Source organism: Fusarium mangiferae (assembly GCF_900044065.1).
Source record: "Fusarium mangiferae strain MRC7560 genome assembly, contig: FMAN_scaffold025, whole genome shotgun sequence".
NCBI classification, from domain to species: Eukaryota; Fungi; Ascomycota; class Sordariomycetes; order Hypocreales; family Nectriaceae; genus Fusarium; species Fusarium mangiferae.
Window position 1 is genome coordinate 54,041 of NW_024573945.1, and position 24,858 is coordinate 78,898.

Sequence of the window (24,858 nt, forward strand, 5' to 3'; positions counted from 1 at the left end):
TTTCTTATTTTTATTTCTGTTAGTATCTAGATTAATGCACATCAGAGCACCGTCATTCCAATCAATTCTTGTCAACATACCCTGTACTAACGCGTCCTCAACGCGTCAACGCGCTCACGCTCACCAGAAGAAGCTGACATAATGGTAGCCGACAGTCTAATTGGCCATGCTCCTAACGCTAACCCCTCAGCCGGTTATTCACGGTAAATTTCCCCACACTCACCATACACGAATTCAGTAGTCGGAGGCTCACGTTCCGCGTCGATCATCGTATTCATCCCCAGGCGCGATCCGAATACCGCATCCATTGCACTTAAGCTTTGAAGTCTCATGATCATACCCCAGACATGATCTGGTCGGTTGTGGGGTGTCAAGGATGTTGTTATTAGCCTGTAATTGAAGGGTCACTTGGCATCTAGAATTCATGGCAGTTCAGCTAGCCTCGGCTCTTATGGCGCCTAGTCGAGGCCATTATCCAGGAAATTGCCATTTACTGACAGATAATAACGAGACTATTGCTTTTCAGTTGGCAAAGTTGTTCTTCTATTATACCGATAGACCAGTTCATAATAAAAGTTTGGTTATCTCGTTTGAAACCTGGCTTACATTTAAGCATATATTTTCAGTCTTGCATTCCTTTGCTAAGCCATGGCAGACATCAAACATAGTCTATTTCTTTTAATTTACCGTACTCATGCAAGGAACAAACAAATAACATATGCTTGCACGAAAACACGTTTACAGTCTGCTGATTTGGCTATGCCGAGCCGGCTAATGACCCTAGACCTGCTTTTAGCCATCTAGGATAAGAGAGAGTGCCGAGATGTGAAACAACCAAGACATCGATTTAGCCGGGAAACATTAGGTAATTGACATCATGAACAGATTTAATATATAACATTAGATGAAGCGCTGGATCTAGGGAACTTCTACTCATCGCAGATAAGTCCAAGTCTCGTTCTTGACCTACCTTCACCAGCTGCAAAGATGCGTTTCAGTCTCATCCCCACAGTGGCCTTGGCTGCTTTCAATGGCTTTGCCGTTGCCAACCCCGTTCCGTAAGTCATATGCTTTAAGAATAGTGATAGCCTCGCTCACATACAACCAGTGATGTTGAGGCACGACAGGCCACTGGCCTCCAGGCTGCCATGAAGGCCGCTGGCAAGCAGTACTTCGGCACTGCTCTCACCGTGCGCAATGACCAGGGAGAGATCAACATCATCAACAACAAAAATGAGATTGGTTCCATCACCCCCGAGAACGCCATGAAGTGGGAGGCCATTCAGCCAAACCGCGGCCAGTTCAACTGGGGTCCTGCTGACCAGCACGCTGCCGCCGCCACCTCACGAGGTTACGAGCTGCGCTGCCATACTCTTGTTTGGCACAGCCAGCTCCCATCGTGGGTTGCGAACGGCAACTGGAATAACCAGACTCTGCAGGCTGTGATGAGAGATCACATCAACGCCGTCATGGGCCGTTACCGTGGAAAGTGCACTCACTGGGATGTTGTCAACGAGGGTAAGTTTGACTTTCATGATGAGGCTCTGGAGACAATATTCGATGACTAACCAATCCTTCAGCTCTCAACGAGGATGGAACTTACCGTGACAGCGTCTTCCTCCGTGTCATTGGCGAGGCCTACATCCCCATTGCCTTCCGCATGGCCCTGGCAGCAGACCCCACCACCAAGCTCTACTACAACGACTACAACCTCGAGTACGGCAACGCCAAGACCGAGGGTGCCAAGCGCATCGCTAGACTCGTCAAGTCCTACGGTCTTCGCATCGACGGAATCGGTCTGCAGGCTCACATGACCAGCGAGAGCACTCCTACCCAAAACACCCCTACTCCCTCGCGAGCCAAGCTGGCTTCCGTCCTCCAGGGCCTCGCTGACCTGGGCGTCGACGTCGCTTACACTGAGCTGGACATTCGCATGAACACTCCCGCTACCCAGCAGAAGCTCCAGACCAATGCTGATGCCTATGCCAGAATCGTTGGCTCTTGCATGGATGTTAAGCGATGCGTTGGTATCACCGTCTGGGTATGTTCTCGCTTCACATGCTTGATTTATTCCTTACTAATCACTCGCAGGGTATCTCTGATAAGTATTCTTGGGTTCCCGGAACTTTCCCCGGCGAGGGATCTGCTCTCCTTTGGAACGACAACTTCCAGAAGAAGCCCTCTTATACTTCTACCTTGAACACTATTAACCGCCGCTAAGGTTCAGTGGGATTACAGCAGCTAGATACCGTACATAGGCCCTTTATATCAGACTGCTATTTCTACAATGTCCCTGGCCAATTTAACTTAACTACAGTCTTGTCCCAAAAGAGAACTTATTTCCGATTCTTCTTACCCTTGTTGGTTTATTGGGCTCTTGCGGGAAGTGGAGACCTCTCCAAGTCTTAAGTTCTAAGCCTTTCCATATCCTGTTTATTATGCATGTTGGTCCTACCTTGCATACCCACTCACACCAAAACCCCCCCAGCCTCTAATAGCGAGCCACGTATTTGTAAATGCACACATCGGCTGTTGAGTTCGTAAGATCAGTCTTTGGAGAGGGAACCCTTGTCTAGTCATAAATGATAAGAGAATCTCAGAATATGATGTTGACAACGTTAAAACGCGCTAGACATGCAATGGGGAAGCGCGGATTACATTGCTTTCCATGAGTTCCGATTGCAGTTCAATAAAAACTCACCAAGATCGGTTAGCTGGATGATCTGCTGTTCTCATTCTCATGCTATCGCCAGTAAAAGCATTGCTTCATTGTAGCCACTATGCTTAGTGTCTCGATTCTAGCTGGAGGTGTCGCTGCTGTATGTCTCAGACACCACGGCTTTCCTCTAGGTTCTAAGCTAATTATCGCCTAGACGACAGTACTCTGTATTGGATACGTGGTGTATAACATCTTCCTGCACCCGCTGCGTAACTTCCCTGGTCCGTTTCTCTGTCGGGCTTCCCCGTTGTATCGCCACTACAAGTTCTTGCGCGGAGATCTTTTGTTCGAGACTGAACGTCTTCACAAGAAATATGGCCATGTTGTGCGCATCCGGCCCAACGAGCTGTCTTTCATTGATCCGGAAGCATGGAAAGACATATATGTCGCTCATGGAGGCTCAGCGCGGCTTGGTGATATGGCCAGATATGACAGATTCTACCAGTGGGCTGGTCCAAGCGCACCAGAGACTTTTGTCTCGCTAGATAGGCCGTATCATGATTCTATGAAGCGGCAGCTCTTGCCGGCCTTTTCAGATCGTTCGTTGCAGTTCCAGGAACCCATTATCCAAGGATATACGGATACACTTATCCGCAAATTGACAGAGGCTTCAAAGGATGGAAACCCTGTCAATCTGCGCGAGTGGTTTAACCATTACACTTTCGATATCATCGGAAATCTCGGATTTGGATCTGATTTTGGGGGCCTTGAATCTGAGCAATACCATCCTTGGGTCAAAGCTGTGAGTCAGAATGTTAGAGAGTTTGCCATCATGCAGGTACTGATGTACCTGGGACTTCAACGAATTGTCCATGTCTTGTCGGGCAGTTCCCTTCTGAGGGGCAAGATCCTGCACGAGCACCTCACGAGGGAAAAGGTCGAGGCTCGCATCAAGGTGGAAAAGCCAAGACTCGATATCTTCCAACCCCTCCTTGACCGAAAGCCACCTCTGGTATGTCTTTTGCATCTTCGTTTTCGTTTTCCGATTCATGTACTGACCCGAATGCTATTGAAGACATTCGCTCAGCTTATGGAGAATGCTACGATATTGATCACAGCAGGCTCCGAGAGCTCTGTGACACTGTTAGTAGCCGCAGTCTCTCTGCTGACTGACAATCCAGCCAAACTGCAAAAGCTGGCCGAGGAAGTTCGGTTAACCTTCAAGAACGAGGAGGATATCACAATAGTATCTGTCAACCAATTGCCCTACCTCGCTGCCTGCTTGAACGAGGCCCTGCGGTGTTTTCCTGCAGTCCCACCTGCGTTACCAAGAGTCGTCCCCCATGGAGGTGCGGTTATAGCTGGCCATGCTGTACCAGAGAATGTGAGTTGACAATATCTTGTCTCTGCTTCTTGTCTATAAAAGCTGACTGAATCAGACTGTTGTCGCTGTTGCTTCGTGGGCCACAAACCACTCTGGGAAACACTTTAAAAAGGCTCTTGAATATCATCCCGAGCGTTTTCTGAAGGATCCAGAATTCTCAGACGACCGCCTTGATGCGTTCCAGCCCTTCGGCTTGGGTCACGGAAATTGCCCTGGGCGCAAGTGAGTGTCTACATCTCGTCTTATCATCCGATCGTTGAGCTGATTGTTTTATAGTCTCGCCTGGGCTGAAACACGCCTGGCATTGGCGCGGCTCGTGTACAATTTTGACATTGAGTCAGTGCCTGAAAGTGTTGGCTGGACCACCAAACAGAAAGCGTACATGCTGTGGGACAAGCAGCCGTTTTGGGCGGTACTCAAACCTATTCGGTAAGCCAGGTTGTCAATAGAGATCTATTATCGCATATAAAACCGTAACCGTCAAGCGAAGCAAATCTTGACTGAATTTTGTGATTCTCTCCTTATCCCTAAGATTGCCATTTATATGTTACCTGGGGAATTGGTGATAATTAAAAATGACTTCCGTAATTATCTTATCTTGGGGTCTCACAAGAGGCATTTGACATGTCACGTTTTCACCCCTGCAGATTCGGTCAACCTCGGTAAGAACATGTGATATTTAATGCAAACTTCAGTAAACTAAGTCAGTTACGCTAGCCGCCCAATGTCATTATATGTCGTGAAATTAAATAAAAGTCAAACGAAAGCTCCTCCACCATGGTTTCTCAGTCCTGTGTATTGGATTAAATGTCTGCAAAGATTTGTCTGCCTCCAATTGGGACATAATGAGTCCACAAAGAAGGCCATAGCCACAGGATAAGAACAGCAGTCAGGAGGAGTCCACAGATGATGATCGCAGTGATCATTCCAAGATAGCGACGACGTCGCGACTGAGTCTTCTTGACATATCTGCGGCCGCGCATGAGGTTGAGCCAAGCAATGCTACCAGCATGGACGTCCTCCAACGCTTTGGCGAGTCGGGGGCTCAAGGTAGCCACGTTGGCGAACTCGACGGCAAGCTTGTCCTCATACTCGTGGAAGATCTCGGCCGAGCGGTCAACAGCCTGCTGGAAGTCCATGCGGGTGTCTGAGTTCTGCTGGACAATTGCGGCGATGTGGCTGTATTCTGTGATCTGGGCATGGTGAGCATTGAGCTTGTAGAGGTCAAGGATCACGCCCATGTTTCGACCACTATAGCTAAAAATATTCTTCAGAGTATCCGGCGACCATTTGCGCAGACGAAGGAGGTCGTCGGCGAGATCTGGCCTCGTGAATGGCACGATGAGAAACATGAGACCCATAGCGGCGTTGGTTTGTCTGTAGGTCAAGTATTCCTCCACGGAGACCGGCTCTTGTTCCACTTCAATCTTCCGAAGAGCCTGGGTACAGTGAAGCCAAAGATCTATTTCAGCCTTTGCGAGCTGAAGGAGTTCGCTGTTCCAAGCCTCGTGACGCCAAAGCCTGAACAAATGGTCAAGGCCTTGATCGCCCTTGGGAGGACCCGTCACCCGGGCCTTGATGTCGTCAAGCACATCGCATGTATATTTCATGTCAATGCTGTTGTCGATAAGATCGTCTAGAAAGACCCAGGCTGAATAAAAGTCGGCAACGACCTTGATCCTCTCAGCATCACCGCCAGGATAGACCCAGCTTCCGTAGAGACCTCCGCATGCGGCAAATTCACCATTGCGCGAGATAACTTCATTTTGAGAAACCTCCTTGAGTGAGCGGTCGCAGCTTAGCCTGGAGTACTGGAATATGTGGGCCGTCTGAGGATGCTTCCAGCTAGTAAAGCGGGTAAGCAGCTCGGGTACCTCACACTGATCGTCGGAGGATGCCATAGCGGAAGGTATAAATATGAAGTGGACTGGAATGGATAGTCGATCTGAAGAGCAAAGTAGAGAATAGTGGCTGAGAACGATGAATTTTAGGACCTGGGCACGGACAGGAATTCCTTTATCTGGCCTAGATAGCTCGGCCAGCTAATAAGCCCTCTTTTATTCTTGTGATATTCCCGGCCCTCGACGTCCATCATCATATCATGTTCCACGACATATTATTAAAATGACACGTATCAAGAGACTATAATCGGCTCCCTCCTGTTCATGTTGTATTGCTAAGTTTGCAAGGGATAAATGCCGCTAATGACTGGCCGTCTGTTGGTGATCGGGTATGGATCTTTGGTGCAAGCGAAGCCAGGATAAAGCGCACGATGCGCCATATGTGGGAGGTTTGCCCGGCTGCCGCCAGAAGCGTAGCGGGCCACGCTGTCACGCATGTTTAGGTCATTTCTTAGCGTGTCTAGAACGCTCGTGATATGACCGGTCGTCAGTAAGCGGGAGTTACTGGTAAGGTGACCAAATCTAAAGCTATAGTGGCTACTTTAGATTGCCACTCTCAACAAGTATGTAACTTGGCTACCCTGAAGCAAGGCGGGGCTGGTAGTATCGAGTATCTTTTGTGGTCTGCCATACCACCATTTTTGCAATTGGTGATGCCAAACCTGTCTTCACCGGCAGACCGCATGTTGTATCAGGCGTAAGCAACGGTTTGCGCCATTTTCTGAGCGTGTTGGTTGTGAAGTGCATAAGCAACCTTGATTGTACGGTAACAGCCGAAGCATGCATCCATCCACATCGGGCCTCACGAACAGGTCGGAATAGATGGTCCATGCTCCGCTGAAGCCGGGCCAATCCGAGGTCGTCGGCTCCCCCCTCTCATTTTTGCGTGACGTGTTCGTCTCACGTACCAGGGACATGGACCAAGTGTGACAAGACATTACCAGAGCCACGGAGCCGGTAGAATTCCCGGCCAAGCGGGACGAATGATATGCCCGACATTTGGGTAGCAGTTTAATCTATAGGGGACTTCTACTATATCTCTTAGTGAGAGTTTAAAATGGCAGTCTTACTTGTCTCGACAAAGAAACTCTTTGTACTAACTAGTTGCAGCATTTACTTTCTGTAGAAAATGCTTTTTTACAAGAGCTAATCTCATTCAAGGCTGAGCTGCTCTTCTCGCTGCGCGAAATGGCTGTTTGCAGAAATATTGACGCTAATGTCGGAAAAGGAGGAATTAATTTCCAGTCAGCCACTAGTTTCTTCGCCAACCACCACGATTTGCCCAAAGGGCCTGAGCCGCATTATGATCAAATTTCTTCCCATATCAAACCGAGCCAACCAACACTTACACGACAACGTCGTCGTGTCGATACATGGACTGGATGGGGGACCAACAGAGTCAGCGGCCGCTGGAGGGCCAAGACCGAGATGCCCGCGGTGGAAACGAGGTCAATGCCCGAAGTGGGGAATTCACTTTCAACTGCCCCTCGATGACTGATTTGAGGGCGACAGACGGAGGCCATCCCTTGGGAGCTAATGTAGGCTAAACTTGTCCCTTGTCGAGAGCACGTTGCATTCAGCTGACTTGGTTTGTTTTTCTCTCAGTCTCAGGCTCAGTCGGCGGCCAGATCAGCGTCTTCAGCTGAACATGCCTCATCAGCGACGTCGAGTTTTATCCAGGTCGAGGACTGGGATGATTCGGCTTCTTTGACGGATAGTGTGCAGACGTTTCCCGAAGAGTTTGGCCGCACTTATCATGCTTATCGTGCTGGATGTAAGCAGCCCAGATACCTCTGCAGTTTCGACGGCATTTGACTGACCACTCACTGTCATGTAGCATACATGTTCCCTAATGACAATACAGAGCAAGAGCGTCTCGGAATTATGGGCGAGTGCTATAAGATGATTATGAAAGGCAAGCTGTACATGGCACCGCTCTCTACTAGAAGGCCCCCGAAGAATATTCTCGATATCGCCACAGGCATAGGAGACTGGGCTATCCAGATGGGCGACATCTTCCCTGATGCTACAATTATCGGGACAGACCTGTCTCCCATTCAGCCAAACGACGTGCCTCCAAATGTCTACTTCTACGTTGAAGACTCGTGAGTTTCTTTCCGCGACATCCGCCGTGTCCACAAAAGCATTCTGACCAGGATACAACAGAAGCGACGAGTGGATGTTTAATCACAAGTTCGATTATATCCACACCCGCAGCACTTCGGGATGCTGGTCCGATTTTGAGACGCAGATAGCTCAGCAAGCCTTTAATGCGCTTGAACCCGGCGGCTGGTTTGAGTCGCAAGAGACGGACTGCATTCCCTTGTGTGACGACGACACGCTTGATCGTCAAGGCCCGGTTGCGACTTGGTGCAATGACTTGATACTGGCAGCAGATAAGCTAGAGCGTCCGGCTATCTTTGGCAAAGACCTCAAAGAGATTTACGAGCGAGTTGGCTTTGTGGATGTCCACCAACGTATAATCAAGATGCCTATCAACGGCTGGGCCAAGGACCCACGGCTGAAGCAAGTGGGATGGATGTGGGCTGATCACATGCTTGATGGGTTATCCGGGTTCTCATATCAGCTCTTGAACAAGGCCTTTGAGCGAACTAGTGCTCAGATTGAGGTAAGTTAGCCCTCACGTATGAGACAGCATGGTCACTGCTATCTCGCATGGTACTTTCAACTGCTGACTCGCCTATAGGTGTCGTTAATTGATGTCCGACGAGACCTCGTGAACCCGCGCATTCATGCCTACATGCATCTTTATGTTGTCTGGGGAAGGAAACCAAAGTAACGAATCGAACACCCAAAAAGGGACAAGGTTATATCAGGCGTTTGAGTCTCGTTTCTCTCGGCGATACCGGAGTTGGCGTATCAGTCATGTTCAGTCTGGATTTATAAGAGTTCAGGTACTACATACTACTAGATTGTTGTTTAAACGATGTTTTCTTATACCGAAGTGTCCCACTGGGCGTCGTCAGAAACACTGTCTGATTGCATGGGCTAGAAGACACGATTGTGTAATGACCCTTAGTCCCGGGGTCAGCCCCAAGGTACCTGTCGCGTAAGACACACCAGTGTCGGGCTTTTAGATGAAGGGAAAAACCTGTTAAATCTCGAGAGGCCTGTTTATGCAATGTGAATATTGGTCTGTCAGTAGTCTATATATTTATATGCGCCTGGCGTCTTCCACAGCTTATAGTGCTTGCAGAAGCCACCGATCATCTAGAGTCATCCATCTAGAAGCACCCCAACTACGTTTACATGCAAGTATCTAAATCCGAGCTTTTAAGAGTCAAAGATGGCTCCATATGCTGGCACGCCCCGTGTTTGCATACCAAAGACAACCTTCTCAGTAACCTTGGGGTTCGAGATGATATAAACTGCCTCTGCATCAGACTCCACCACCAGTTGGTAAGTCTCACGCACAATATCCGGATAACCTCGCTCGGTTGTGTTCCATATGACGGCATTTGGGTCAGCTCGTTGGACTGCACCGACCACGGTTGGCCCGTAGGTCTTCTCAGGATCGCGAGTAGACCAGAGGACACGGCGAGGGGTCTCGTCAGCGTGGAGAAGAGAAAGGCAAGGCCCGATACCAGAGCCAGTAGCGACAATCACGATGCGACGAAACAACTTTGATGTGTAGAGAAGCCCATGAAGAGGGGCACCGCGAACCCAGAGCTTTCGTTCGCTGTCATTCATGATCTGCTTCTTGGTGAAATCTCCAGCATTAGAAACGACAACACTGAAGCCTTCGACTTTGCCCGACTCCGGCTCAATATCCGGAATAGTAGCAAATGCATGCCACTCTGTCATGGGCTTGTCGCTGATCTTGAGGCCATAGAACGGCTTCATTCCTCGGTATTTGAAGTGAAGGCGAGTCGCATGATCGCTCAACTTCTCGGGGTACACAACCCGGCGGCGCAATCGGGACCAAGATGCGATCGTGCATGAGGTTGTAACACAGATACACCAGAAGTTCGGAGATCGCACAAGAGCATAACCAATAGACTCGTCCCACTCATGTGCCGTAACCCGAGCTGATACAATGTTGTGTACCCAAAACGCGAGCAATGATACCCAGCCAGCAAACCGATGGAAAGCCTCGAAATGGTCGTGGAACTTTCGTCGAATGCTGGGGTAAGCCGCGATGAGGATGATGAGGAACATGGCAACAACAATCCAGCCGGTGATCATGTTGACGAGTCTGTACTCCTTTCTGTCCGCAGCCCACTCTTGAGTGGCAAGGATGGTATAGGCCATGTACCAAGCCGTAGCAGCAACTCCAGCGCCACTATGAAAACCTCCGTAGTGGAAGACCTTGGCCAGACGTTTTCGAATCGAGAGTGGCCATGAATGAGGAGCCAGCACGACGATTTCGTAGCAAAGGTTGACGAATTCTTCTTGTCGAAACAGGATGCATACCATGAGGTTTGCAGAAGCTGCGCTGGCGGCATCTCTTGATAGAATAGTGGCTTTAGAGGTGACCAGAAGGGCAATGAACACTGCCAAGTTGGTGATGAATATGAAGGCGAAGATTCTTCTGTACGTCGAAGCATGCTTATCTGATATGTATTAGTACAGGCCTTAGACAGATGATGACAAAGACAACGTACATCGAAGGTCGCGTGTCATTTCTAAGCCCTTTTGATCTGGCAGTGTGACCTGAGGTAGAGTAGCCGACACATTCTCGACTTTCCCGCCAAGAGACTCTTGGGCATTCGTGTCGCAGTGTGACACTCTCTGCAAAGAAAGGTCAGATGTTGATTCACTAAAAGAGTGAGCTGTCTCAAGTTGAGAAGACATGGCTATTGGATTATTGAGGAAGTGATGGGCTGTTGGTGGTCTTTGGTTCGACGATAGATATTCTGGTTTATATAATGGTCCAGTGGGCATCGACTTACCTTGCTTCAACTCTTCGAAAAGAACAAACACTCCAACAAATGATTGTTACGTTTCACGCAACAAACCCCATTATCGTCAGTCGCATCCATAGTATCATTACGGATTGCGCGTGGGAGTCCAATTGACAACGTCATTAGTGAAGCTACGGTTTTAAGCGATGTAAGCTTTGCGCAAGAGACAGATTTGACACGAGCTATGGCTAGCATGTGCATCCAACAATAGCAACGTGGCGTATGGGGTCCCCGAACTCGCATTCGCTCTTGGTTCAAAGAGCACAGCCCCAATACCTTTTGTGATTGGATGACGACATACTTAAGGCTGGAATTAGTCAAATACATTAACCTTGTTGACACCTAGCGCTTATACTAGTCTGCAAGCTCCATCTTCTGCTGATGCCCTCAAGCTTGGATTGGACTGTCCGGTGGCTGCAAAGAAAGCATCGTGACGCAAGCAGTAAGAAACCCCTCCTTTTACTCAAAAACGGAAAGGTGTAACTCATTGTCGAATCGTTACCTCTTGATGCGTTGCTCCTATCAGAGACTGGAATGCCAGCTAAGCTCGTAACAGCTAGTGATTCAATGGTTGAGCGCCACAGATACTAGCGAGTAGCCCTAAAAACCACGCGAGTTACGTTACTTTACTCCATACTGAATCAGAGATGTTGTATTATCAGATTGGTATAGATTGCGTGTTCTAGAAGGGCTCAGAGAATGATTGTTCGTGTCTTGTTCCATGGATGAAACAAAGTCTGTTGCAATCTGCCAGTCTGAATCACTGGATCTTCGTACTGGCATGTGGCGTTTCCACCGTCAAGCGAGGAGTGAGGCATGTGACGTCAACATCAGCTATGGCTTTGACAAACTCTACTGCCTTCGCATCGGTTTCCCAAAGCTTCATGCTATTCTACAGTTACCAAGGTTTACTCCGAGGACTGCTGTGACCAGGCTAATACTGTGCTTTCTGCGCGTCATGTCGTCGTCTGCTGAAGGGACTAACATCCTCGACCGGGATCTGCTTCTAAGAGGCCTAGAAGATCAGCCCTGGTTCGAGAAGAATATTCCCCTACTGGAAGTACCCGATAAGAATATCCAAGAAGTATACTACTACCGCTGGCAGACCTACAAAGAACACCTCATCTACACTGGAACCGAGTATGGTTACATTGCCAGTGAGTTCTTGAACCCCGTCAGCTATGGCGCCCCGTATGGTGGTATCGTGGCTGCTGCAGGTCATCATATCACCGAAGGTCGGTGGATACGTGATACGAGATATGGCCAGGATATCGCAAAGTATTGGCTCGCTGGACCAGGCCAGTTCCCAAAGCCAATGAGAGACGATATCAACAAAGATACCTCCGACTGGGCGCACGAGTACAGCTTCTGGGCCGCTACTGCGTTGTGGAGACAACACTTGGTTACAGGAGATGAAGACTTTGTTATTGGACAGCTTGAAAATCTGGTGAAGCAGTATCGAGGCTGGGATAACCATTACTCCAGCCCACTGGGATTGTACTGGCAGGTCCCTGTTTGGGATGCTACAGAGTACACAGCCGCTTCTTATGAGTCTAGTGATCCCTATCATGGGGGCGCTGGTTTTCGGCCAACGATTAATTCCTATCAGTACGGGGATGCCATTGCGATAGCAAATATTGCTGCTTTGGGTGGAGACTCTGATCTCGAAAATGAATATCGACGCCGGGCAGAAAGTCTGCAAGTTGCGGTACAAAAGCACCTTTGGGATAATGAGGGCAACTTCTACAAGCACCAAGCTCGTGACGACAACCCCTCCGGCTCCTTGTTGGGTACAAGAGAGATCATGGGTTATCTTCCATGGATGTTTGACATGCCGTGTAACGAGTCCCAACTCGCTGCCTTTTCGCAACTCAAAGACCCCCAAGGATTCTTCTCCAAGTTTGGTCCAACTACGGCTGAGCGAAGAAGCAAGTGGTTCATGTATGAGGCAGAGACCTGCTGCCGATGGGATGGTCCTTCATGGCCATTTGCAACCTCGCAGACTCTAAGTGCAATTGAAAATGTTCTTCACGATTATCCAACGCAGAAATACATCACTGCCGATGATTACTACGACATGCTGCATCGATACGCTCGGACACAATACGAAAATAGGCAACCCTACGTGGCTGAAGCTCATCATCCTGATGATGATAAATGGATGTATGATGGCTACAATCACAGCGAAGATTATAATCACTCGACCTTTGTCGATAATGTTTTGGCTGGCCTGATAGGACTGCGAGCCCAGTCTGGTGAAACAATAGTTGTCAATCCCTTGACTCCTTCAAACTGGGACTACTTTGCCGTTGAGAATGTAGCGTACCACGGCCATCTTATAACTGTCCTGTGGGACAGGACAGGCTCAATCTACCACCGAGGCCAAGGCTTACGAGTTTACGTTGATGGTCAGCTTGCTGGGAGTCGCGAAACAATAGGTCTTACGAAAGTCGAGGTCGGTCCATCTGTCCCGACACCGGTTCCTTCCCGAATAAACATCGCAGCAAACAGTCAGCGAGATCCTCGACTTCCCCTCGCTTTTGCTTCGTATACTTCCCCGGTCGATGATCCCATGCGAGCCATCAATGGAATGATCTTCCGAACAGGCATACCACAAAACAGCCGCTGGACTTCGTATAATAGTCCAAATCCAAAAGACTATCTTGGCGTCGACTTGCGTAAAGATCAAGCTGTCGATAATGTGCGATTATTCTTCTACGATGACTCTGGCGGAGTCCGGATACCTACCAATTACGATCTTCAGTACTGGACAGGCAATGCGTGGTTATCAGTGCCTAGACAGACTCGCAGTCCAATGCCGACCAACTCAAATGCTGAGACCAATATTGTCTTCCCTTCTATATTGGCTTCTCGACTTCGTGTTGAGGCACCTAATGCTGGGTCTGGTGTTGGATGGGGGTTATCTCAATTAGAGATTTGGTCGTGTAGTGAATAACCTAGATAACAGCGTTGATGATTTCTGAAGTATCTTTTCAACTTATTACATTTGAGGATTTTGCTTATTTTAAACTGTAATAAAAAGCACAATAGCTTACTTGACAATACTCTTGAACATGAGATTGACATGACACATGACCTGATTTATGCTTATCTTAGCGCGATTTTCCTTATCTCAAGCCAGCCACCAAATTAATCTCACTGCAGCCAGCTCACCTTGGTCTCTTGCTACCCATTATTATTCTCACTTCAGCGCGATCGGTTTGTCGTCTTATAAGGCTTATCGAGGCTTATGATAAGCTGGTTTTAGTCAGTAGTTTGTTTACCTTATCCGGCAGTTTTCCCTTGCCACTCTGCCCCATCAACTCAGCCTAGCAGTTAGCTTAAGTCAGTCCTTTCTCTGAATCATACTCAATGCACCTGACATGAGCGAGAACATTGTCGATGGCATTGCCAGTGGCTCAACTACTCTCAATATCGCACCAAACACTGCAGATCTCAAGAGGAAACGCGAGGATAGCACTGCTTCTCTAGCTCTCCCACCAGAGCCTAGCGTGACATTCCATGTCGGCAGCGAATCGCGACAGACCCCCCAGTCTTCATTCCTATCATACGTATGGGGCACCGGCCTTGATTCTGATTGCGTATCATGTGGAAAACATTTCCTTCCCGACGGGGAACCTCCGATACGAACCATAACCGCTGGAACCAGTAACTCACAACCGTCCGTCATTGACATTACTCAAGAGCCCGTATCGCTATGGAATCTGAGAATATTGAACAGACATATGTCCTGTATAAAGGCTAAAAGAGTCAACTATATCCCCATTTCTCATGCCTGGCACCCCACGGTGGCCACCGCGCAGGACCTACGTCTAGAGAGCATTGCCGTTTCTAGGCTGGTTTACCAAATAACCTCCAAGACCCTCCTGGCGCTTACGGCTAAGTTTCCCGGTTGCGAAGTCTGGCATGACTACCTGAGCGTTCCGCAATGGCGCCCCGAGGTTCAGCAACGGCTCCTTCTTCTGATACCGGAGATATATAATCATGCCGCGAAAACATTGATCCATCTGGACGACGTCAGGGCAACCCATCTCTCAGGCCAGATCAAGGATTCTCCTTACGATAAATTTATTGTTGATCTTGCAGCCATTATTCGGTCTCGATGGTTCGATCGCATGTGGGTGACACTGGAGTACATTCAGAGCAATGATGTCCTCATTCTCACCGAGGATTACACGGTTTGTGATGCTTATGCCAAGGATGTATGTCATCATCTAGACACTGCGCACTCAAAATGGGTCAAGAAACGAAGCAATTCGATTGTCACAGAGGACATATGGAAGCAAAATACGACTCTAAAAAAAATGACTTCATGGATAGATATGGAGGCTTGGAAAAATGAGCACGATATGCATCGGACTCTCGGTTGGGCAATCGGAATTCTAGGTCATCGGAAGTGTCAGTATACAAGAGACTACTTCTTGGCTCTAGGGAAGATGCTTAATTTCCGACCGGAGCAAGATCCTCTTGTTCTCATCGAGAATCGCTTTGCATACTTCTTTTCTCTGGCGACATATGCGCTGCAACAGGGCGATTACTCCCCCTTATTGTTCATCCCGTTGCCAGGTGAAGAAACGGACCCTCAAGCACCGTGGCTGCGTGGATACTCGACAGGAACATGGAAGCTCTGGGACATGGGCAGATGTCATAGGAAAGCGGCCTCTCAGTCAATTATTCGGGACGGCAAGATCCAGCCCAAACTCCAAACTGTTGGTGTCATTGAGACTTTTGAGTACTACGGCTTCGGAGGAGATGCGGAATCGGTCGTGGACTATATTTTATCCAAGGTAGTCCGGGCTAGTGGCCAGAATCCACAAGCTCTATGTGAAGCTATGGATCGCATATTCCCCCGGAGCGAAGAGAAAGCATACAACATGGAATGGAAAGACGCAAAGACAGTAGATTCCTCTTCTTCGACAGTTAAGTATGACCTGGATAAGATACGGGGACTTTTGGAAAAGTACGGGCCGTTGTTGGAGATATACCTAGGGCAAGAGGTAACTCAGCAGAGATTCGAGATTGCGAAGAAGTTGATCAGGGTCTTGAAGCTGAGCAAGGAAGGCAAGCTCGCACGGGAGTCACGGCTGGAGCTTGCAGCAGGAGAAGCAGATTGGTTCCTGCGAGAGTACAGTACACCAATGGAAGGTATCAGTCAGATCAGATGTAAGATTTGTGGGCGGCGGTCTGTGTTCCGACTGGTCATGTGGGGAGAGCCTACCCCAGACGTGGCCCAAGTTTATAGAATCCCTGGGTTGCTTTATGATGAGAATGTTCCTGATGGTATCGGTATTGTAGTGGAGCGCGATAGGATCATTGGGAAGATGATATATGGAACGCCGGCTTGTGGATGCTGTAAGTTCGAGTTTGTTGAATTAGGCTCGGCAACTCTTTAGCCAATACCCATTGATGTGGAGAAGCAGATTTAGTCAACAGACTGGCAAGATGATAGCGTATTATAGTCAACGTTGATTCGTTCACGATACTACATTTTGAGGGATTATTTTAATTATTGATCCTCTTCTATGCAGGCTCTTCTTATGATGATCTACTGTAAACTGAACCTAAATGAGCTTGAAATCAAGCTCGACAGAAGGCACTCCCTGGAAGTCGGAAGGCATCGTGTATGTGAAGTTCCAAAACTCAAAATCCCGAATAAGACTGTCTGCTCCACCGTAGCCACCAGCAAAAGATAGGGCATAAGTCGAGTTGATGTTGCCGGAGACCTTCACCTCCAGACCTTGGACGTCAGCCCAGCTAGCGACAGTACGCTTCTTCTCAAAGGTACCGACGACAAAGGTGAAGACAGAACTGGCATTGCCGTAAGGGTAGGACAAACTGAGCTTGCCGGGTTTCACGCGCGATTGGAGAGCCATCTCGGTTGGGTATAGCTGGAGAATTCGTTAGTTTTGTGTTTCTGGGTGAAAACTCGGGGTTCATACAGAAATGAAAGAGATCTCGTTTCCAGTATTCCACTGCACCACTGCGGGGTTGAAAGACCCCTGGGATTGCGATGGACCGCCAATAACAATCTCGTCGTAGGACTCGGCGCCGATAGTAAGATCCTCGGATAACCATGTAGTAATGTTACGCGACGCGGTATCGAAGGGAGGGTAGTAAGCGCTTCCCGTGAAGGTATGTTCCCCCTGGAACTTTGAGAGCTTGCGGAGTGTCTTCTTCGGGATGAGCTTCTGGTGCGTCTTGTCTAGAGCTGCGAAAAGAGGCGCCCAGGCATAGTCAGCCATATGCGACATAACTTGAGGCTGTTACACTACGTCAGTAATCGGACAAGCGCTGCATAGATCAGGGGTTGCGTACATGAGAAGTCAGAGACGAGCTCTCTTTTCCAGTCAGAGTCCAGAACCACAACGCCATCAAGCTAAGATAGCGGTTCATATCGTAACCGTAAGCTCGATCCCAGGGACCAGCTATGTTTTTCATACCGGGGTGCCATAGCTGGGAAACAGCGTCCCAAGTTCGTTCAACCATTCGTGGCCCGTTCTTAGTCATAACTGAGTCCTTAGGCAGATACTTGCTCCATAGAATAAGGCCAAAAAGAGATACACCAGTGTAGGTACCCGAATTGAACTCGGAGAGGGTGTTGTGTTTGTTGAAGAGGTCAATGATATCTTGAGCGTACCTTTCGCCGCCAACAGTCATGTTTCTATCATTCAGGCGACGGCCGGTCCAACCAGAAACAAAGGCTCGCATAATGGACTACCGTCAACAATGGTTAGAACACATACAGAAAGTGGAACGCCAGAGGGGAAGTACTTACAGGATTACTGTAAGACGGATAAAGGTTATCCTTGGTCTTATCGAGGTGGCCGAAACGGTACTCATCGCCCTTGGTCGCGTTATGTAGGGAGTGCAGAATCAGATTTTGAGTGCTCTTGCTGAGCAAGTGGGGAAACTCCTCCATACACATTACCAGCGTTGTGCCAACGAAGCCGCGCCAGTTGGGGTCCCAGCTACCATAGATCTTGGGAGGATAAGCTGGGCTGCCTACATAAGGTTCTTCAGGTTCCTGCTGATAGTCGCCGTACCTAGAATACTGTCAGAGTCAAATCAGTTACGCCATTGGCTATTGAACATACCATTCATCAGCAGGGACCTTGTACTGAGAATCAATGGTATTTTTGATGATCTTCTCAGCCTCGGCCGCATCAGACCCCTCGTTTCTCGCCAACAGGCCAAAGGCGTACCAGACTGAACTACGCGTTTCATGCCGGAGGGCTACAGAAGCGCTGAAGTCGTACAGATAACCTGCCTTCTTATCGTAGAAGGTGTCCATCCATTCCATCGACTCAGTGAAGAGCTGTTGGGCATTTGGTGACATGGACTTGACGTAGCTACCTGCTGCATCTCCATGGCTGACTGCAAGAGCTGCAAGGCTGATGATGGACGAGAAACGCATGACTGCAACTCTGTGCCAACCTGTATGAGTGGATAGAGACAGAAGAGGTGTGAGGACACCGTGCCATGTTATAAGCCATGCTATTATACGTAGAAACTAGTTGCGCGAGTTGTTGGCCCTAATCTACCATGAATGCCGAGTTCGGCATCATGTCATGCGAGAGTCTGCCGATCAACATCTTCGACTTCAGACCTTCCAATTTCCACGTATCGCAAATGATAACCCTAGCTCGGTTCCCCGATGCTAGTACATGAACCATGTGGAGGTGCTGGTTACCCCGCGTAGACTAAGGCCTTATCTGGCTCACAAAGCCGATCTCTTAGTCCAAGATATCCTATCTAATCAGGTCTCGCACTCGGTCTTCACCGGTGCTTTAGCCGAGCCGGTCCGCAGTTGGCCGTTGATTGTGCAGCTGTATTATCGCACTTGTATCCGACTTGTCTCCGCGATTGGAGAGACTCGAAATATGGGGTTACATAGACCCGTTCTGAACCGGGGACGTGCATATCGCAATGCTTACACAACATGTGAGCGTGCGTTGTGCCGACTACCCGATAAGCTATCGTTCGAGAATTAAGATAACATGCTAGGGTATGGATATGCTTATATCTCGCGTGACCCCAGAAGTCGTAATGGAACGTTGACATTGCAGCTGCGATTTACTAAGAACAGATTGAGCCAGCAGATCACAACTCAGCTCAAGGACAATGGCTGCATCAGACGATCAACGTATATCCAGCATGAAGCGGAGTCTGGATATTTCGGAGACAAAAGCCGAGATAAACGCAGATGAACTTCGTCTGGCGCAAATGGGTTCGTCAAACAGGTTACGACCATTGCTTCAAATGGCTGGTCATACTAACTCTTGCAATCAGGTCATACCCAAGAACTGAATCGACATTTCAGTACCCTGAGTCTGATCGGCCTGGCCTCTACGACAACCATATCATGGACGGGATTGGGTTTAGGTCTCATCACCGAGATTGGAGCTGGAGGTCCTGGCGCGGTTATCTACGGCTTCATCCTCGTCACAATTCTGCAATGTTTCCTTGGAGCTTCGCTCGCTGAGTTTGTGTCGTCTTACCCTACCGAGGGCGGCATGTATCATTGGATTGCGGCTGTGGCTCCAAGACGAGCGACTGGCATTCTGAGCTTCCTGACGGGTTGGTTCAGTGTTCTCGGCTGTAAGTCGAATGCCAGTAAAGAGGGGCTCTGGACACTGACGTTGTAGGGATCTTCACCACTGCATCCACCAACATCATCTATGCACAAATCCTCATGGCATTGGTCGCTCTGTACATATCCGACCTCGAGATCAAGGCCTGGCAGACTTTTATCGTCTACCAAGGCTTGAACTTACTCACCGCTGCCGTTGTCATGTTTGGCAACAAGATCATCCCTGCCTTGAACAAGTTCTCGCTTTTCTACCTACAGATCGGCTGGCTCGTTGTGCTGGTCACTGTCGTTGCGTGCGCCCCGACACATCGTGATCCCGAATTTGTTTTCAGGACTTGGATCAACACGACTGGGTGGAACAATAATGCCATCTGCTTCATCACTGGCCTGGTGAATCCTCTGTACTCTCTTGGCGGCCTCGATGGTGTGACGCATATTACGGAAGAGATGCCCAACGTATGTTTTGCTAATCCTTGAAGATTCATGAGCGTGAACTGACTGAAAGCAGCCTTCGAAGAATGCTCCCCTAGCCATCGCTATTACCTTGGTCATCGCGTTCTGCACTGGTCTCACGTATCTCATCAGTCTCATGTTTTCGATTCAGGACTTCGACCAGCTGACATCCGGCAACACCGGCATGCCGCTTGCAGAGCTGTTCCGCCAGGTAACCCAGAAGACTGGCGGTGCGTTCGGTCTTTTGTTCATCCTGTTCATTGCTCTCGGTCCATGCGTGATCAGCTCTCAGCTCAGCACTGGCCGAATCTTCTGGGCCTTCTCCCGCGATGGAGCCATCCCTCTTTCCAAGGTGTAAGTCCACAACAACGCGAATTGACAGATCTGTGACTAACCACAATTTAGCTGGTCCAAGGTCCACCCAAGACTCAAGATCCCTTTCAATTCACAGCTTGCAGTCACGGCAGTCATTGCTGCTCTGGGTTGTTTGTATCTTGGCTCATCGACCGCATTCAACTCTCTGCTCGGCACGGCCGTCACTATCAACAATATTTCCTACATGTTCCCAATTCTCACCAACCTGCTGACCGGCAGGAAGAACATGCACAAGGGTGTGTTCCACATGGGTCCAACCATAGGTCCCATTGTCAACACCGTGACAGTTTGCTGGTTAACGTTTGCCATCATCTTCTTCTCCTTCCCTTACGTTATGCCAGTCGAGGTTGCAAATATGAACTACACCTGCGTCGTCGTCGGTGGCCTGGCAATCCTAATTGGCGCATGGTGGTTGAAGGCTGGTAAGGAATACACTGAAAGGATGATGAAGGCAAAGGAAGAATAAAGTCGAGGAGCCCTTAGGCTTTTTTTATTAGCAGTACAAGGAATTACAAGTAACCGGCAGCAGGTATATAATTCTCTGCATCTGGCTAACCCGGAATACGAAACTAGACAAATTTTACATTGTAGCTATATAGACAATGCGGTAGGTGTGAAAGCTGGAAGCTGAAACCTGCTTTAGTGCTTTAGGTCCTCTGTATATACTGGTAAGGTATTCTCTGGCGGTCCTTCTTCCTACGGTATTGTCGCTAATAGATCTCTGTACTCCTGCCCAAGCCCTTCTTCTTTGACAAATGGGAAAAGGTGAATGCCATAACCCGCCTCATGGTTCCAAAATGGGTCACGAGAGAGCTCTCTCGGCGTCATCGCCTTCTCAATCCCGGGCCAATGTCCCTTTGCTTCCAGACTATGACCTGCCTCTACATACTTTTTAATTCCCTCTGGATACCTCATACAGTATGCAATATGGAGTTCGCTGATGCCGTCAAATAGGCCGTCGCTGCGTGCCAGATGCCACTGCAGAAGCTCCGTTGCGACCTCCATTACCAGATCCATACTCATGTATTCAATTCCTTGTATGGGGTCGCGTCTGAGCGTTTTCATAATCTGAAATTGCCTGCCTTTCACCACTGCGAGTTGAAGTGGCAGGATCGAATTGTTGCCACGCCTGAATGGTCTGCTTGCATCGGCCCCTGCGTCGAGCAGCAGCCGAACGGCGGGATAATGCACGATGCTTGCTGCCTGTTGGATCATTGTAGAGCCATCTGGATGATGGGGTTCATCGACGAAGCGAGCGAATTTAGGGACCATCAGTAGTCGACGGAACTGCTCCAAAAAGTGTGTGCGCAACTGAGGTTTCTTCATCTCCTGGCTGTCAGGCGATGTCGCCAAGCCACGTAAAATGCTCCCGGAACAGAATGTAGCGAAGCTCCTAAACAAAGCCTCAATATATACCTGATCAGGTTGGGAATGATTGGTTAAGATATCCAGAACATCGCTTACTTGAACTGGACCGGCAAGGAGCAGTTGTAGTGGTGTTAGCCCCGACATGGAGCATTTGGCCAAAAGGTCGGCACCATATTCGACCAATAGCGACAGCATCTCAGGCAAGGGTCTCCTACGAACGCACAGTGTGACCGGATTCAAGATGACAACACCGGACAGCCTGTATGACTTGTTGACGTCGACTCCTCTCTCGAGTAAGACACGTGCCGCCGTCACATTGTCATGACTCACGGCCGTCAGTAGAAGATTGTGGCCCCCGGTCAGGCGACCATCTTCCAACTCATCAAGTGTATAACATTTCGTCAGCCTGGACAGAGTGTCGCGAAGAGCCTCCTGGTGGTCGGTCATATCGAATGCAATGACGATTAAAGGGGAACTATAAAGATTCGGCCCTGTGTATCGTATGTAGTCTGCCGAGCATGCATCCAAAGCAAGATTAAACATCAAAAAGTCAGTCAATGTCCGCGTGGAAGGCATTAAGAGCTGAAGCTGAGATGCACCGTCAGCGGTGAAACCCAAAATACCGTTATCACGACATAGCCGGACAGTCTTTTCGATGGCTTGGCTGTAGTCTCGACCGTGAGCAATCCGCCGAATAAATGGCCTTGCTGCGGGTTGCAATGCAACCGTATCATCCATTGGGCCCTGGAAATAAGGCAGAAGATCCTCCAACAGTTCCCAGTAAAAGTCCTGGACGACGTTGGTCAGCCACTCAGAACTAGGTGGTTGCGCTTGGAGTGGCAGTAGAATGTGGGCAAGGGCTCTATTGCGTGTCTGTAGCGCCCATTGCATCGGCGTGCCATAAATTGAAAGATCATGCGCGTCCCATTTGACCGTTTGTGTGCGTGCTTCAAGCGAGCAACCATGCTCAAGGAGAAGATTGACAGCCGAGGCGAGGTCACGAGGCTGGAAGAAGATTGCCAAGTGTAGAGGCGTTATTAACTGGAGACTGGCCACTGAGAGAGGTACATCGTGCTTGCTCAGGAGCTTGAGAATCGAAATATGGCCTCCTAGACATGCGAAGTGTGCGGCGTTGAACCCCAGTACTGACTGGGCGTCTGGTGGAGTGCTTTTCAGTAACTTCGCCACAAGCGCCTCCTCCCCAAGCCAAGACGCTACATGGAGTGGAAGTAAAGTGTCTATTTTAGCCTCGCTAAAGGTGGAGAGAAAGACGCCCTCTGCCATTGTAAGGAGCGAGTTCGCCTCATGGCCAAGGATCCTTTGTCGCGCATCTTCGAGAACGGTTCGACTGTGGTGAAGGATTCTTTCAGACAAGTACTTCTCAGTGGAGACCCTTTCCAGAGCCGTCTCTAGGGCCCTCCCTTCATTGAGGCCGCTCAAGTCTTGCGGTGGAATGCTGACAGCGTCGCAGACTCGGTGGTATACAAGCCCTGCCTTCTTGAAGCCCTTCGAAGCTGCTGTTCCAAGCCACTGGATAACCTCTGCAATGTCATGTGACCCTCCAAAGCCAAGTGTATAGCACTCAGCGACGGTCATGGCGGAGTGGCCCGATGAATGAGTATCGGTGCTATCAGATGTTGCCATGCCTTTGAGCTCGGCAAGAATTTTCCGCTGTAGCAACATGGGTATGTCGGATATAATTTCGTGGGATCCAGAAAAGTCTCCCTGATCACTCAACTGATTTGAGTATCTTAGTCACGGTCGCTTCATGCCTCTCCTCAAGAATTGCATCACTTACATCGTAAAACGACTTGCTGGTTCCCCATGTACCTATTGAAGACTCGTCATCGACATCAAAGCCCAGTTGGGCGATCATAGCCCCAAGACCTAAAAATGAAGTTGGATTTACTTTCTCCTCCTCAGATCTGCACGTGTCAGGACATCGTCGTGATGCGGCATCGTGTGTCGAGGAATGGAAATGCGGTCACTTACTTGTCACTTGGGAGCTCAAACGATTCCACTAGTTCGCTCATTGTCTTCCTTGTTTGCGGCTGGTCCCTCAATGAACCCTCAAATACTCGCAGAAGCCTCTGGGAAAGGTGTTGCTGTTGGCCCAAGCTCTTCGCAAACTCAATTCCATAAGTCAAAAGGGCATCGTTTGGCAAATTGTTAAGAAAGTCCTCCATGATATCGGCGTTGTATTGCCTTCCATTTAACCCTGCCCACGCTGGATCAAAGTATCCTTGGCCATTCTTCATCACTTCCCATACAAAAAGGCCAAATGAGAAGACATCTGTCTTCAAGGCAGCCTGGATATTATAGCCAGGGTCTTGAAACGCCTGGCCTCGCCTGATTTCGGGAGCCTCTCGCAGACGTGTCCCTGGTCGACAAGGCACTCTACCATCAGGATCGTCATGAGGTGCAATAATAGATTGTCCAAAGTCCGAGATTTTTACCACCCAGCATTTCTTGCCGTCAGTTTCCGTTGGAGACTCGAATACAAGTGCATTATCGATCTTGACATCAGCATGGCATACCAGCAGGGTATGAAGAGCATCCAAGCCACGGCCACCTTGCAACGCAAGGTTGAACAGCTCATCGAGAGAGAGAGCATGGTTTTTCTGGATAAGGAATTCACGTAGAGTGCCGAGATGTGAATACTCTATGACAAGGGCTAGCGAGGGCACCCCGTTGATTTCGTCCAGGCAAACACCCTCGAGGCTCACTATATTGTCATGGCTCCTGGCTTTCTTGTGTCCAAGGATGCGCAACTCTCGAACACTCTGCTCAAAACCTTTCCCCAGGATCCTTTTCGAATCTTGAGGGAGAGTTGGTTCATGAGTCTCCCATTGCATCAGACTCCGTTTTACCGCCACAAGTTTCTTCGAATCCGAGATGGTGCCACCAATCTCGACAGTGGCATAACCACCTCGTCCAGCAACCATGGTAGTATTTTTATCGAAATGAAGTTGCGCAGAAGAATAGAGTTCAAAATCAACTGTCGACAGAGCATAGACAAAGTCCAGTGCCGTCGAAGATATGCTTGGTTGGTTGATTGACTGTTCATGACTTGGGAGATCAGAAGTGAGAGAGGTGCGGAAAGAGAGGGCCATTGTGCGGTATTACAGAGGGGACCAGAAATAGTTGCAGGACCTTGGGCCGAGACACGGCCATAAGCGATC

The 24,858-nt window shown here is 49.1% G+C and overlaps 10 protein-coding genes across 10 annotated transcripts; 6 read left to right on the forward strand and 4 right to left on the reverse strand.

Moving 5' to 3' along the window:
- Nucleotides 1-987: 987 nt before the first annotated feature.
- FMAN_06840 (Endo-1,4-beta-xylanase A) lies at nucleotides 988-2,220 on the forward strand (the record flags this gene model as incomplete). The annotated part of the gene is made up of 4 exons (XM_041825896.1): nucleotides 988-1,058; nucleotides 1,109-1,518; nucleotides 1,581-2,041; nucleotides 2,092-2,220. 4 exons carry the CDS (start codon nucleotides 988-990, stop codon nucleotides 2,218-2,220), a joined length of 1,071 nt encoding a protein of 356 aa, XP_041691231.1.
- Nucleotides 2,221-2,780: 560 nt separating this feature from the next.
- Nucleotides 2,781-4,476, forward strand: FMAN_06839 (uncharacterized protein; the record flags this gene model as incomplete). The annotated part of the gene is made up of 5 exons (XM_041825897.1): nucleotides 2,781-2,819; nucleotides 2,874-3,671; nucleotides 3,735-4,043; nucleotides 4,099-4,265; nucleotides 4,320-4,476. The coding sequence occupies 5 exons, from the start codon at nucleotides 2,781-2,783 to the stop codon at nucleotides 4,474-4,476; spliced, it is 1,470 nt and encodes a 489-aa protein (XP_041691232.1).
- Nucleotides 4,477-4,846: 370 nt separating this feature from the next.
- Nucleotides 4,847-5,944, reverse strand: FMAN_06838 (uncharacterized protein; the record flags this gene model as incomplete). The annotated part of the gene is made up of 1 exon (XM_041825898.1): nucleotides 4,847-5,944. The coding sequence occupies one exon, from the start codon at nucleotides 5,942-5,944 to the stop codon at nucleotides 4,847-4,849; it is 1,098 nt and encodes a 365-aa protein (XP_041691233.1).
- A 1,373-nt stretch (nucleotides 5,945-7,317) lies between these two features.
- Nucleotides 7,318-8,744, forward strand: FMAN_06837 (uncharacterized protein; the record flags this gene model as incomplete). Its single annotated transcript, XM_041825899.1, has 5 exons — nucleotides 7,318-7,482; nucleotides 7,550-7,718; nucleotides 7,782-8,049; nucleotides 8,111-8,573; nucleotides 8,652-8,744. The coding sequence occupies 5 exons, from the start codon at nucleotides 7,318-7,320 to the stop codon at nucleotides 8,742-8,744; spliced, it is 1,158 nt and encodes a 385-aa protein (XP_041691234.1).
- A 494-nt stretch (nucleotides 8,745-9,238) lies between these two features.
- On the reverse strand, nucleotides 9,239-10,759 carry FMAN_06836 (uncharacterized protein; the record flags this gene model as incomplete). Its single annotated transcript, XM_041825901.1, has 2 exons — nucleotides 9,239-10,518; nucleotides 10,570-10,759. 2 exons carry the CDS (start codon nucleotides 10,757-10,759, stop codon nucleotides 9,239-9,241), a joined length of 1,470 nt encoding a protein of 489 aa, XP_041691235.1.
- An 831-nt stretch (nucleotides 10,760-11,590) lies between these two features.
- On the forward strand, nucleotides 11,591-13,825 carry FMAN_06835 (uncharacterized protein; the record flags this gene model as incomplete). Its single annotated transcript, XM_041825902.1, has 1 exon — nucleotides 11,591-13,825. One exon carries the CDS (start codon nucleotides 11,591-11,593, stop codon nucleotides 13,823-13,825), a length of 2,235 nt encoding a protein of 744 aa, XP_041691236.1.
- Nucleotides 13,826-14,252: 427 nt separating this feature from the next.
- On the forward strand, nucleotides 14,253-16,283 carry FMAN_06834 (uncharacterized protein; the record flags this gene model as incomplete). The annotated part of the gene is made up of 1 exon (XM_041825903.1): nucleotides 14,253-16,283. The coding sequence occupies one exon, from the start codon at nucleotides 14,253-14,255 to the stop codon at nucleotides 16,281-16,283; it is 2,031 nt and encodes a 676-aa protein (XP_041691237.1).
- A 168-nt stretch (nucleotides 16,284-16,451) lies between these two features.
- Nucleotides 16,452-18,304, reverse strand: FMAN_06833 (related to OrfH-unknown, trichothecene gene cluster; the record flags this gene model as incomplete). Its single annotated transcript, XM_041825904.1, has 5 exons — nucleotides 16,452-16,778; nucleotides 16,830-17,150; nucleotides 17,206-17,604; nucleotides 17,666-17,933; nucleotides 17,985-18,304. 5 exons carry the CDS (start codon nucleotides 18,302-18,304, stop codon nucleotides 16,452-16,454), a joined length of 1,635 nt encoding a protein of 544 aa, XP_041691238.1.
- Nucleotides 18,305-19,044: 740 nt separating this feature from the next.
- FMAN_06832 (uncharacterized protein) lies at nucleotides 19,045-20,734 on the forward strand (the record flags this gene model as incomplete). Its single annotated transcript, XM_041825905.1, has 5 exons — nucleotides 19,045-19,117; nucleotides 19,180-19,488; nucleotides 19,536-19,936; nucleotides 19,989-20,285; nucleotides 20,339-20,734. The coding sequence occupies 5 exons, from the start codon at nucleotides 19,045-19,047 to the stop codon at nucleotides 20,732-20,734; spliced, it is 1,476 nt and encodes a 491-aa protein (XP_041691239.1).
- Nucleotides 20,735-21,004: 270 nt separating this feature from the next.
- Nucleotides 21,005-24,621, reverse strand: FMAN_06831 (uncharacterized protein; the record flags this gene model as incomplete). Its single annotated transcript, XM_041825906.1, has 3 exons — nucleotides 21,005-23,401; nucleotides 23,475-23,601; nucleotides 23,669-24,621. 3 exons carry the CDS (start codon nucleotides 24,619-24,621, stop codon nucleotides 21,005-21,007), a joined length of 3,477 nt encoding a protein of 1,158 aa, XP_041691240.1.
- Between the last annotated feature and the right edge of the window lie 237 nt (nucleotides 24,622-24,858).